The sequence below is a fragment of the Caretta caretta genome, chromosome 5 (assembly GCF_965140235.1).
Source record: "Caretta caretta isolate rCarCar2 chromosome 5, rCarCar1.hap1, whole genome shotgun sequence".
In the NCBI taxonomy this organism is placed as follows: domain Eukaryota; kingdom Metazoa; phylum Chordata; order Testudines; family Cheloniidae; genus Caretta; species Caretta caretta.
Window position 1 is genome coordinate 3010177 of NC_134210.1, and position 14271 is coordinate 3024447.

A 14271-nucleotide genomic window follows, 5' to 3' on the forward strand; every position below is an offset into this window, starting at 1 on the left:
TTATGAGAATGAGATAATCAGTATCAATATGTAAGAATATTCTATCCTATAGAGTAAGTGTACTCTAAGATTTACCTGGGTGAGGAAATTAGATAGGACATGGAAAGTTGGACACGGATATGAATATTCAAGATAGTGTCAGGACCCGAGAAGAGGGCGAACAACCCTGTGTAGATGCATCTGAAGAAGTTTTACCCACGGGGTTTTACCCACAAAAGTGAGGTTTTACCCATGAAAGCTTAGGCCCAAATAAATCTGTTAGTCTTTAAGGTGCCACCGGATTCCTCGTTGTTCTTGTGGGTGCAGACTAACAGGACTACACCCGATACCTGTGGAGAGGGCTCCTTTTAGAAGAACGGCCAGACTGGGTCAGACCAATGGTCCATCCAGCCCAGTCTCCTGTCTCCGACAGTGGCCAAGGCCAGGTGCCCCAGAGGGAATGAACAGAACAGGGAATCATGCAGTGAGCCATCCCCGGTCGCCCATTCCCAGCTCCTGGCAAACAGAGGCCGGGGACACCAGCCCTGCCCATCCTGGCTCACAGCCATGGATGGACCTGTCCTCCATGGACTGATCTAGCTCTTCTTTGAACCCTGGTATAGTCTAATATTCATATCCTTCGCAGCGCCCTCTGGCAAGGAGTTCCGCAGGTTGACGGGCGCAGGGCGAAGGAATACTTCCGGTTGTTTGTTTTAAACCCGCTGCCCCTTCGCGCCCCCCAGCGCTTGTGTCCTGAGCCGCAGTAGACAACACTTCCGGATTCGCCCTCTCCCCACCCGTCACGATCGCTCAGGCCCCTCTCCCGGCCCCCTGGGGCGCTTCGCCCGGCCACGCCACACCGTCTCCATGGCAACGCTCGGGGGCTGGGCAGGGACATAGCCTCTCCGGGGCCACACTCTGTCGTTTTAAACTAACCACTTCCGGGTCATTGGCTCCCCCCCCCCCCGCCTTCGCCTCTGAGTTCTGGAGAGGCCGCCTTCGATTGGCTCCTGTCACGGGGGAGTCCCGCCCCCGCTTCCGGCCGGCCGGGTGTGGACAAGATGGCGGCGGTCGGGGCGCTGCAGGACCGGGTGGAGGCGCTGGAGCGGCGGGTGTTCGGGGCCGGGGCGGCCCGGGTGGGGCCGCGCAAGGTGCGGGGCTGGGCGGGCCCCTCAGCACCCGCCCCCCGGCCTGTGTGTGACCCCCGCTGCGGGGCCGGCTCCCCCCACCAGGGGACCATCCAGGGCCCCTGGGCTGGGCCCGCGCGGAGCCTGCGGCTCGGGGCCTTGCGCCGCTCCAGGGGCGGGTGGCTCCAGCCTCCGCATTGCCCGGCAGCAGCGCCGGGGGGCTCGTGGGGGGCGGGGATTGGGCCCGGGGGGGGGCCGCGCTCTTGGAGGGGCGGGGATTCGGCCCGGGGGGGGGCGCGCTCTTGGGGGGGCGGGGATTGGGCCCGGGGGGGGCGCGCTCTTGGGGGGGGGGGCAGGGATTGGCCTGGGGGGGGCGCCAAGCTTTGGCTGTTGGTTCCTTCAGCAGCGCGGCCATAACCCCCCCCCCCCGGCTGCGGGTTCTCCTCCAGGGCCTTGCTCGCTCCACTCCTGCCCCCAGCGATGCTCCCCGGCGGGCAGAGCGCTCCCGGGCCGGGGGGGCAGGCCCTGCACGGGGGGCAGGAGGACTAGTGCGGGGCCTTTTGTCCCAGTGCCCCGACGGGCTGCCTGGCTCGGGGCTGCTTCGTTTACTTCTGAATTGCCGCCCCCTCTGGGGCACAACACGGGCTCTGTTTAGCAGCCCCTCGGAACGTCACGTGACCATTCGGGCAGCTCCTTGAACTATGCTGCCTGTGAATGTTAGTAGCTGAAACCGTTTTAAATAGGTTTCAGAGTAACAGCCGTGTTAGTCTGTGTTCGCAAAAAGAAAAGGAGGACTTGTGGCACCTTAGAGACTAACCAATTTATTTGAGCATAAGCTTTTGTGAGCTACAGCTCACTTTATCGGATGCATTCATCCGTTTTAAATAGACATTTTATCTCCTGTCACTGCTGGTCTGTTCCTGACAGTTTAGTCTTATTGGGATCCAGGAAGTGTCACTTAATCCCTGTTTGGTTTATACCATCTCTTACCTTCTAGGCAGCAGACAGTTTGGTGAAAGTTCAGGTGGCTTTGGGGAACATTGCAAGCAAAAGAGAGAGGATTAAAATTTTGTATAAGAAAAGTAAGTATTCATCCAGCATTTGTGTGTTGTGGTTTTTTTACCCCCAGGATTTAGATCCAAATTGTATTTTATGTGGTGGTCTTGTTGGGTGGCCTGTCTGAGATCATTTGAGGTGTGTTTTGCAGTGGGTTTAAAAACCACCTTAATTTGCCTCCCAAGGAGCTAATTATGGCTGAGTAGACAAGCTGGCATCTCTCTTGCATGCAGTGTACCTCTTGAGAGGTGAGAGTAAGGTGTTTTGGTATCCGAGATCTAAAACCTAAGGTTTCAGCTTTATTCCTTCCCTAGGACTGTGTGTGCTATCCACTGTCATAGGCACCAACCCCATGCATGCTCTGGGGCTGGAGCACCCATGTGGAAAAATTAGTGGGTACTCTGCACCCACCAGCAGCCAAGCTCCGTGCCTCTCCACCTCCTCCCCTGAGCATGCCCCGTCCCGCTCTTCTGCCTACCACCCACTGCTTGCTGCTGCCAAACAGCTATAGGGGAGGGGGGAGGAGCGGGAACATGGTGCACTCAGGGGAGGAGGCGGGGAAGAGGCAGGGATTTGGGGAAGGAGTCAGAATAGGGGCAGGGAGGGTGCTGAGTTGGGGTAGGGACTTTGGGGAATGGGGGTGGAGTCAGGGCAGGGCTGGGCCAGAAGGGGGGTTGAGCACTCACTGGAGCCAGAAGAAGTCTGCACCTATATCCTCTGTGATCAGATCCTCCTAGAAATCTGCAGCCCATCAGGCCTAGTGTTATCAGCAAGGGGTAGTACATATTCAGTGTATGTCCACCTGCAGAAAATTATGGGCTCTGACTTCTCACTGGCATTGGAGCTTATTTCTCCCTGTTGGATCTATTAAGGACAACTCCTATTGCAAGCAACCTTGGGATTTTTGTATCAGAGGAGAGATGTCGCTGAAACGGCATGCTGTGCCTGGAGAGGACACTGGTGCCACTTCAGCACACCCTCAGCCAGCTTCAGAAAGCAAGACTTGCGTGTGTAAAGGAAAGACATTTCAGAGGGCAGGGGAAGTAGCAGGCCACATGATGGAAAGGGAGCACTCGCTCTGTGCCTTCCCTTTAAAGAATGAATTATGACTTCTGCAGTTGAATTTAAAATTGGCTAATGTGATACTTAGCAGGTTAGTGGGACCTTGTGTAAATAATGGGTGCCTATTGGCTTTGGGCCATGTGTGTACACACTTTTAAAATAAAATCAAACAAGGAAACTTACAGGCTTGGTGCAGCAGCAACTTTGTACTGTTGAGTCAAAAGCCATTCCTCTCCGATCCCCCACTGAGGATGTCTCTGCATCTTGGTACATCTGAATTGTGATCTAATACAGTTAGCCAGCTCAGATTTGTAAGCTCTCTGAGGCTGAGTGTCTTTCAGATGTTCTATAAAATGCTGTGTAAGTTCATGGTGCTGTAGAAATACTGTAGCTGCTGATTCTTCTTAACAAAATCTTTTACTAAGTGGGAAATTGTGACAGGCAGTACTTCCAGAACTAATCACTTCTCTCTCCCTCCCTGTAACCTACTTCTGATCTTAGTTGAAGATTTAATAAAATATCTGGATCCTCAGTACATTGATCGAATGGCTGTTCCCGATGCCATGAAACTGCAGTTCATCTTAGCAGGTACGTCATGAAATGGAAGGAGTATGCTCATTCACCAAAAGCTCACAAGACAAGTTGGGGTGGGGGGTGGGATTTTAATTGAATACAGTTCTTTTAATCTCTTAATCATGGGTTTAGGACAGAAATGCCTCACTTGGCGTCTCGTCTTCCGCTGTAAACTGGCTAATGCTTCAGTAAAAGATCAGAAATGGAGAAACTACAGTATGAATTGTATAGAGAAGAACAAGCCTGGTTCAGTCCCCAGTCTCTGGCTCCCTGGCAAGCACTTGGAATGCAACTGGCACCGTGGAGCTTGTTCCTGAATGAGGGGTGCTTTTCTTGCTATCAAAGGCCTTCCCTGAATAAGTAATGAGTAACCTTGACTCCCTCTGAGTCTGTCTAGCCTTTGGTCAGGAGCTTGTGTTGGGGAGAAAGGGGTGTGTGGAATTGCTACCCTATGTCTAGAAACTGTTGCTGTAACAATAGTTTTCATAACAGCAGTTAAGTGTATATATACTGTGATGTGCATTAAGTTGTCATACCTTGAGCTTGTAGCCCTGCCCAGCTCTCTCACAGGGGACCTGAGTCGCCCCCTCCTGTGGTAGGCGTGTGTAAATCCATTGTCTGAGTGGCGTTTTCCCCGATTCATACTGGTGTAAGTGAGGGAGAGTTGGAGCCACGAGGTTGACTTTTAATGGGGCTCAACAACTGAGCCAATGAAAGAGCATGTGCCTTTTCCATCACTAGCTTAGTGAGGAACATCCTGGCTTCTGCTCCTGGTTCTTCCCTTTATGTACTGTGTGCTGCCTTTGAGCTTCTGTTTCCCCATCTGATAATACCTACCCCAGAAAAGGGTGGGGGATGTTTGCGAAAGGCACAGAGATCCTTGGTTGGTTGGAGGGTGCGATAGTAACCCCTCAGTATCATTGTGGTGAAGTCTTTCTGCTGCATGTAGGTTTGATTGCCTTATGAGAAGGGGAAGCTGAACCAGGCCAATTAATCAACTTATTTTTTCTCATCTGTGGAAAGCTGAAATAGTGTTTGACTTAAACTTCTCCTTCTCTGTCTTTTAAACCAGAGGAGCAGTTTATTCTTTCCCAAGCCGCCCTTCTGGAACAGGTGAACAACCTCCAGCCGTTCTTGGACAGTGCACACATCAAAGGTAACACATGCTTATCTGCAAGCTAACTTTTCATAGCTGCTGTCTTGCTGTTAGCGAAGACCAGTGGCCTCTCTTTCGTTACCCTTCGTGCTGAGAAGACTGTGGAAATGCTGTTTTTAAAAGTTCTCTAGCTGTCTGCCTCAACTAACCAGAAACCATTGTAAGAGTTTCCAGCCCTGAAGAGTTTGCAGTCTAAGAAGGCTAAAGCAGTGCAGCAGCATGCAGAATGTGGCATGGCTGTCCTCTTCAGCAACATGGGCTTGAATGTATTCTCCTGGCTATGATACTCCCACTGTACAGGAAGGATGAATTTCAGTGACCCCAGAGCCATGTTATACTGGCAGGACTGTTAAATATTCCTGAGATGCTGGTCCAGTAAGCCAGTGTAACTATGAGGAAAAATGGAGGCCAACAGATACACACTTTAGAGAAGCCTTAGAATCTTATAGGGAAAAACTCAGTAGAAAGTCTCCATTCTAAGGGGTAGCTTCCTGTTCACTGAGTATCCCTGCCCCTTACACAGTGAGGTGTCTCTAGTCTCCATGCAGTTGCTTATCAGTAATATTCACATATAGTAATCCAGTTGCATGCTTCATACAAGTCTCTTGGGCATCTAATCCTCAGCTTGGGACCCATATCTCATGGCTCCAGAAGCAGCAGAGGGGTGACTTTGGAAAGTTGTTTTAGGTTGGTTCTGATCAGCGTGTACACAAACAACTAAAATGTTGGCATTCCACTTATTTTGCAGTAAAGTGACAGTAACCAGTGGTGATATGGTGGCCAGCAGTATTTCTCTTCAGGGCATTCTGAGCTGTAATGTGCTTCCTCTGACAAAGAAGTGTATTAAATTAATCCCAATAGAAACACTTTAAATATGACAGGTTTCAGAGTAACAGTCGTGTTAGTCTGTATTCGCAAAAAGAAAAGGAGTATTTAAATATGCGTTTACACAGTCGTCTCTACTTTGGTAACTGCAATTTCCTGGATGTAAAAACTAAGTAGTTTTTCTTCTTTTGTTCTGTGTGCTTTGCAGCTGCTCCTGACCATGCTGCCAAACTGCAGCGACTTGCTCAAATCCACATACAGCAGCAGGTAGAGTGAATACTTATCATGGTTAATCTTCAATGGGCAGGGATGGGGCCTTTTGTTAACCGTAGGTAATTCGTGGGCAAGGATGGGGTAATTAGTAGCACAGACTAGAGCCACTCTAGTTAAAATTATCAATATTGTTTTCAGTTTGTCCAAATCATGGAATTTGCCAGGAATCAGATGAGATCTCTGCTCAGGAACAATCTCTGCTCAGTGTACAAATAACTTTGGGTGGCTTTTTAAAAACTGCAGTGGATTTAACCGAGTAACATTTCTACATTAGAAAGAGGGTAACAGGCATAGAGAGGTGAAGTGACCAGCCCAGCATCACACAGGAAGTTTGGGGCAGAGATGGGAAGTGAACCCAGAGCTCCTGAGTCCTAGACCAGTGTCTTACTCCCCAAACCATTCATCCTTTTACCCTGTTGTGTTCCTGTTACTAGCTCCTTTGTCTCTTCTTCCCCCAGTTCTGTACCTCCGCATTAGGGTGTGTCTCTTTTGCAATCTTAGGCTCCTTGGGTGGGTCATTCCCTGACTGTGTCTGTAGACTGCCTAGCCCAGTAAGGCCCTGATCCCAGTTGGGGCATGTGGCCACGAGTGCAGTGTAGATTTTGTAGTAGTTACAGTAGCACCTGGCGGCCTCGCTCGGGTCCTGTTGTGTAGGAACTGTACAGAGTGCACGAGGGTTGCTGTCCCAAAACACTTGCGCTTTGGGGAGATGAGCCATGTACAAAGGGTGCAGCGAGAGGGAGGCAGTCAAATATTATAGTGGTGCAGCAATGCCACGTACAGTTCAGGTTGTGTCACAACATCTGTTTGAAGGTCGACCTTTCCAAGTCCTGTAAAAACGACATGCTTAGTTCCATGTCTCTGAAATTTGGTGTGTCTCAGCAAGGTGCAGGGTAAGTGGTGACACACATTTGGAGTCATTTGATGGAGAGGTTCCTGAATTACAGCCGCCCCCGCCCTGCCGCCCCCCAATTTCCTTTTGCTGCTTTGTGCTGTTAAACAGAGCGGTACTAATAACAGGTGAATCTCAGACCTGTTGACAGCTGTGAACTCACCCTTCAATTAACATAATGAAGGATAAATTCATCACAAGCCCCCACCTAGGTTAAAAGTAGTTTTGGACTGAGTGACTGGAGGTTGCTATAATTTGTGAATCATGGGGAAAATTTTATTTTGTGGGGTATGTCTGGGGGGGAATTAGACAGGTGAAGGCTTCCTGGGAAGGGAGAGGTGTCTGGGGATGGGACAGTAGAGAAATAGAGGGAGACGGGTTTGGGGCTGCAGTGGGGGAAGTTATGGGGAGCGGAATAAATAGTGATGGATGGTAGGGGAGGCAAGAGAGGTTGGGGGGGGATCAGGTGTAGGAGGTAGAGCACCCCCTAGCTCTGCAAGTTTATCTTAACTGCTTTGCCAGTGCACCCCAATGCCCTACAGCCCCCCCCCAGCTCTGCCAACCCTATCCCACTATACTGTAGTTGCCCTTTGCTCCAGGCACTGCATGTGAGCTGGGTTATAGGCGGGGGAAGTAATGGAAATAGAAGTGTTTGTAGACTAGGGGATAAAGCCTTCAGGGAGATGCGTTCCTGGATAGGAGGCCTGGTTTAGTCGGGGGGGCTTGGTTGGGGGAGGGAACACCTTGAAGGGGTTAGGAGCATGGCTTAGGAGGTGTGCTGTAGCAGGGCTGGTGGGGTGCAGCTGGTGTGTGTGGAACTGAGGGGAGACAGGGACAGCTGGCTCAGAATGCTGATTGCAGGATGTGACACCTACAGCTGCCTAAAAGACCACTAGCTCCTACCAAGAACCTACCTTTTGTTTAAAACCACGAGGGAATTCCGTCATCCCCGTGCAGAACAGCAAGCCAAGCAAAACTCCACTGCCTGAAAACCAGGAGGTGCCCATGTGGGCTTAGCTCTGCCCTCTTTCAGCAGTGCCTCAATATACCCCATTAGAACACACACCTTTACTCTGCCAACCCCACAACTGCTGAAATGTACGAGCTTTTCACCTCGTGTTACAGCCCAGTCGCACTTAGCCACAGGATTCCATCAAACACTGTTAAAAGGACAAAAGAAGCTGACCGTGCCACCTTCCTGATGTTCCCCAGAGCTGGCAGTGGCTACTGAGAAGTATTTGGATGCACTCCAGCTGCAATCACTGTGAGGTGGAACTTCACTAAATGGTGGGGGCAGTAACTGGGCCTGAGGATGTGTGGGGATTCCTTTGAGGTGCATGGCAGAGCTGTGATTGTGATAGGAGATCTGTGTTTTGCACCCTCTGATACGTGTGAGCAAAGGGAAGAGGTTCGTGGGTACCTTCTGGATGCAGTATACATCATTTCTATGCACAATTGTATTGTGTAGGTTATGTCAATAGCAGGGCAAGGGGCTTTTTTAGTACAGGATGTCAGCAGTGAGTGGGAGTGAGAAGGTTCTAATGCTTTCTTGATGGATAAGTGAAATGAGATGGTCCCCGATGAGTAGGTTTAAGGGAGCTGTAAAAGGCTGAGAAGTGGTTCTTAAGTTGTACACTTGTGCTCTTCTTTTGAGGAGCTGGCTAAGGCTTGCTAGCACTTGAAGCACTGCAGAGGCCCTGCTGCCGTCCTTCGGTGTAGATACGACCTGCGCTGCCGGGAAGGGTTCTCCCATTGGCACAGGGAATCCACCTCCCGAGAGGCAGTAGCTCAGTTGATGAAAGAATTCTGATGACCTAGCGCTGGCTACGCTGCCGGTTAGGTCAGCTGAACTGCATCACTCGGAGGTGGATTTTTCTCATCCCTGAGCAATGTAGTTAAATCAACCTCATTTTCTAGTATAGACCAGGTCTAAGTGTGTGAGGGTACGTCAGGATCTGGAATCTTACAGTGCCAAGGGCCAGTATGAGTGTGTGCTATTGAGGCATTGCTTGAAAAGAGGAGAGGGAAGGTGACATGGAGCAGCCTTTTTCTCCTTCAGTATTGCTAGATGGCATCCTGTGGGTAAGAGTAAATGGGCTTTTTGTGACCATCAAGGTCCAGGCCCCCCAGGAGAGAACAGAACCCCAAAGAATAAGCAAGTGAATCAACTGGTTGTATACAGTGTTACTGTGAGAAATGTGTGTCAAGTAAGGTCTTTTATGGAAGCTTGCGATGGTCTGAACATGATGGTCATGAGGTGATATGTACACATGTAACAGTTTTGTGTGTAGAACAGTGTAACTAACTAGGGCCTGGCCTGCACTAAAGAGTTAGGTCAGCCATCTAATGCCACTGAGGGTGTGAAAATCCGTACCCCTGTGTGAAGTTGTTAAGCTGACCTAGCCCCTTCCATTAGCATAGGCACTGTCCATGCTGCCTCTGTGCTACTGTAGCGTTTCAGGTGTAGACAAGCCCTAGGGTGCACCTGCAGCATCACCTCACAACAGGAGGTGAAGTAGTCAGGCAGGGAGGGTTACAGGCTAGCTGTTTACAAAACTAACTGCAAGGATCTAGCACTGTACAACCTAGGGAAAGACAACGGGGACTATTACGTTTAATGGAAAGACACTGAAACTGAAAAGAAATCCTTAGGTCTTGGAAAACTAAGGCCTGGTCTACACTAAACAGGAACGGTGTAGTGAAGCTGACATAACCCCCAGTCTAGACAGTGCTAGGTCAGTGACCTATCTATAGCTTCCCAGGGACGTGGATTACCTACGCCAATGGGAGAACCCCTCCCATCAGCATAGGTTGCATCTGCAGCTGTAGCATTTCCGTGTACAGCTGTAATGTTTCAAGTGCAGACCAGCCCTATAGAAGAGGAGGGAGGTCCTCCACCCTTCTCACCGCTGCTCTGCTGTGTAGCCGTAAATTATTACTAGAGTCTGAGCGAGTGTGGGGGGAACCCCCCCCCCCACACACACCCTGTTAAAAGGGAAGAGGGTTTGAAGTGAAGGTTATCCAGAAACCACGGGCCAGCATCTAAGCAGATGCTGTCTGTACGAGACTGGATCCTCTCGAGGACACGGTAACTTGTACTAGAAAAGGGAATTTAGTAGGGCTGTCAAGTGATTAAAAAAATTAATCACAATTAATCACGCTATTAAACAATAAAATACCACTTATTTCAATATTTTTGGATGTTTTCTACATTTTCAAATATATTTCAATTACAACACAATGCAAAGTGTACAGTGCTCACTTTATATTTTTATTACAAATTTTTGCACTGTAAAAAACAAATATTTTTCAATTCACCTAGTGCAAGCACTCTAGTGCAATCTTTGTCATGAAAGTTGCACGTATAAATGTAGAATTATGTACAAAAAAACCTGCCTTCAAAAATAAAACAATGTAAAACTTTCGAACCCACAAGTCCCATCAGTCCTACTTCTTGTTCCACTAATCACTTGGACAGACAAGTTTGTTTACATTTGCAGGAGATAATGCTGTCTGCATTGCAAGATATTTATATACCATATGTGCTAAAGATTCATATGTCCCTTACTGCTTCAACCACTATTCCAGGGGGCATGCATCCATTCTGATGATGGGTTCTGCTCGATAACTATCCAAAGCAGTGTGGACCGATGCATGTTCATTTTCATCATCTGAGTCAGATGCCACCAGCAGAAGGTTGATTTTCATTTTTGGTGGTTTGGGTTCTGCAGTTTCCACATCAGAGAGTTGCTCTTTTAAGACTTCTGAAAGCATGCTCCACACCTCGTCCCTCTCAATTTTGGAAGGCACTTCAGATTCTTAAATCTTGGGTTGAGTGCTGTAGCTATCTTTAGAAATTTCACATTGGTACCTTCTTTGCATTTTGTCAGATTTGCAGTGAAATTGAACATGTGCATCATCCAAGACTGCTATAACATGAAACATATGGCAGAATGTGGGTAAAGCAGAGCAGGAGACGTACAATTCTCCCCCAAGGAGTACAGTTACAAATTTAATTAACACATTATTTTTTCAACGAGTGTCATCAGCATGGATGAATGTCCTCTGGAACGATGGCTGAAGCATGATGAGGCATATCAAACTTTAGCGCAACTGGCATGTACATATCTTGTGACGCCAGCTACAAAAGGGCCATACAAACACCAGTTCTCGCTTTCAGGTGATATTGTAATTAAGAAGCGGGCAGCATGATTGCCCGTAATGTAAACAGACTTGTTCGTCCGAGCGACTGGCTGAACAAGAAATAGGACTGAGTGGACTTGTAAAAAAAACTCTAGAGCCTGCGTTGTTTCGTTTTTGGGTGCAGTTGTGTAACAAAAAACCCCCCACATTTATAAGTTGCACTTTCATGATAAAGAGGTTGCATTATAGTACTTGTATGAGGTGAATTGAAAAATATGATTTCTTTTGTTCATCATTTGTACAGTACAAATATTTGCAATGAAAAATATAAAGTGAGCACTGTGCACTTTGTATTCTCTGTTGTCACTGAAATCGATATATTTGAAAATGTAGAAACCCATCCAAAATTATTAAATTTCAATTGATATTCTATTGTTTAACAGTGATTAATTGCAATTCATTTTTGAGTTAATCGTGTGAGTTAACTGTGATTAATCGACATCCCTAGAATTTAGCTAATACAGAAGTGAAGCCTCAGATGGCATCTGTCTCTTTTCTGTCTAACTTTGCTTTTCCTCACTATTGCATCTTTGGAACTGCATTTTCTGTGAAATTCTGTTTGCTTTTATCCCAAGCAGGTGTCTGGTATGCAGACTGTGGGGAGTGTGTGCACCAAAGTGAAGTGATAACTGGGGGCAGGTTTCACTCCTTCGGGGGTGACAAACCAGAGGGGAAAAGTCTGAGTGTCTGACAGTTAAGAACTCGGGGAGATGGATTTGGGGAGTGGGGACAGCTCGGGACCAGAAGGGCTAGTGGATCACCCTGCAGGGAGTAACTAGGTGGGTGGAAGCCAGGGTTGAGAACCTTATGTTTGTAGGCTGGCTAGTGGTGTCAGGGCCCTGAGCCACAGCAGCACAGCCAGAAGGCCCCCAAAGTTACAGGCAGGCAGTGACAACCCCTTACTGGTCTAGGTGGTCCCCCAGAATGTGTGTGTTGTACTGGGACACTGCTGGAAGGGGCAGAGCTAAGGTTGTTGCCTGCGCAACCTGAGCATTGCCTGGGGCTCAGAAGCTTGGGTTTTGCTCAGCTCCGTGTCCTGCAAGGGATGACGTTCCGCCCAGCAGCCTTATCTCTGCATTAGTGTAGATGTTGCCATTGATGGTCCAGTACTGCCAGCTCCTGTGCTTTGGGGTTTCCTGCACCTCATCTGAGTGTCCTTTTCCCGCAGTAACCCCTGATCACAGCCTGGAACGGCCAGATGCTAAGCCAGGCACTGACCTGGGCTGAGGCTCCCCCCCCGCCTCAGTTTCCCTAGGATGGTTACCTTCCTCCCAGGGGGCTGGGAGGATAAATGCTTGGAAGTGCTTTGGAGCTGGAAAGTGCTGTATCCAGATCAGGATGTCACTTATTGCCTGCTCACTGAGCGCTCTCCTCCTGTTGCAGGACCAGTGTGAAGCAGTAACTGGAAACGTCAGGGTGCTCCTAGAAGACTACAATAAGATGGTATCCTTTAACCCCGGGCACAGCCCAGCCAGGACAATTGTTAATCTGAAAATAGCTGTACTAAGTGGCAGAATGACATTCTAAGGATTCTTCAGCCGGTCGGATATCTTGGGTAGCCGACTGTTCTAGCCCCTAGTTTTTGAACAGGGAGAACTGTCTGCGTATCGTATTGTCCCCTATGGTGCATCCTCTGTTCGGTGTGTGACACACAGCGCTGTGTCATGTTACCAGACAGAGAACCCAACCGCTCATAATGCCCTGAGGGTCCAGCTAGCCCAGTGAGTGAGTGTCTAGATCTCCCCTTCACTGAAAGGAGCTCTAGAAGCTCATGCTGGGCTAGGGGCCTTGACAACCTCACAAGGGCTGGTCTCAACACAACAGTGGAGAAACCTGTACGTTTGCACTCTCCATTCTGACAGCTTCTTGCCCAGAGCCCATCCTGGACGGGCAGCTGTCAGCAGGTGGGTCGCTTGGACTGCTGATCACTGAGAGCACCTGCCTGAGCTACATTAGACTTCCTGGCTCTGCTACTTTCAGAGTGAGAAGTGTGGATCCCAAATGAAGGCTCTAGGCCTCCTTCCTGTGGTGTGGCAGGATAGAGAGCAGGCCGTTCTGACTCTGTACTAAGCCCCACTGTTGTCTTGGGCCTCTTGAAATCCCACCTCCGGGAGAGACTCCTTAGGATCAGCACAGTGCTTCCCTGGGCTTGAATCTGATCGCTTGCTCTCTACTTGCCTTGGTGCATGAGCCCAGACTCCACTGTTACCCATCACAGGGTAGAGGCGGAGGCCCCAGGCCTGTTGTGTTCACGTCTGTACAAATCAGGTGTCTGACAGAACGGCAGGGCTCAGTCTGGCTTCTGAGAGTCGCCTGGGTTCATTCTCCGGGACCGTGGCGCCTTGGCTTTGCTGCCACATTCTTTGCCATGTTCTACCACTTCTTCCTTAAAAGCCTTTTTCAGACTCTGCTTCTGTCTAAGCAGTTTGTCCAGTGGGATGAAATGCTGACGCAGCTGGAAGCGGCCAAACAGGTGAAGCCTATGGCAGAGTGATGGCAGCGATGTATCGCCAGGAGAAATGCAGCCTGCAGCCCCAAGCTTGGGTGAGCTGGGGAGGATTGCCGCTGTACTGGTGCCAGCGTGCAGTGCTCTGGCCTGGCTGCTTGGCGCAGAGTGCTGCGTCCTGGGACTTGTCTCAGGGGGCTGCACCTACATAGTGAAGATGAAGGTGGCTTCCAGTGATGGCATAGGCTCTTGAAACCCACTTTTGGCCCACAGGCTGCACTTTGCCCTCCCCGACTTTCTTAAAAATGAAGCCAGATGACTGGCGTCCTGTTAGAACTCGACTGTCTGCGCTCCTCCTGACTTGCACTTCCATGAAATAACTTTGACTTCTAATTTATTTAAAACTCCCGGCTCAGCTCACTGTTTGGGATGTGATGGAAACACGGATCTGTTAAACTTACTTGTGGACCAGAATAAAATCCTCAAACATTAACTGCATTGTGGCTCACTTGCTGTTCTTTGCTAACTTCTGGAGTTATGGTAAAAACATAAGAACGGCCATACTGGATCAGACCAATGGTCAATCTAGCCCTGTATCCTGTCTTTTGACAGTGGCCAATGCCAGGTGCCCCAGAGGGAATGAACAGAACAGGGAATCCTCAAGTGATCCATCCCCTGC

General features: G+C 49.3%; 1 protein-coding gene across 1 annotated transcript; it reads left to right on the plus strand.

Annotated features, from left to right (window-relative positions):
- The first annotated feature begins 987 nt into the window (after positions 1 to 987).
- On the plus strand, positions 988 to 14090 carry LOC125636708 (dynactin subunit 3). The gene is made up of 7 exons (XM_048850270.2): positions 988 to 1130; positions 2104 to 2188; positions 3726 to 3812; positions 4870 to 4953; positions 5987 to 6045; positions 12530 to 12589; positions 13551 to 14090. The coding sequence occupies exons 1-7, from the start codon at positions 1041 to 1043 to the stop codon at positions 13638 to 13640; spliced, it is 555 nt and encodes a 184-aa protein (XP_048706227.1). The 5' UTR covers positions 988 to 1040; the 3' UTR covers positions 13641 to 14090.
- The last annotated feature ends 181 nt before the right edge of the window (positions 14091 to 14271 follow it).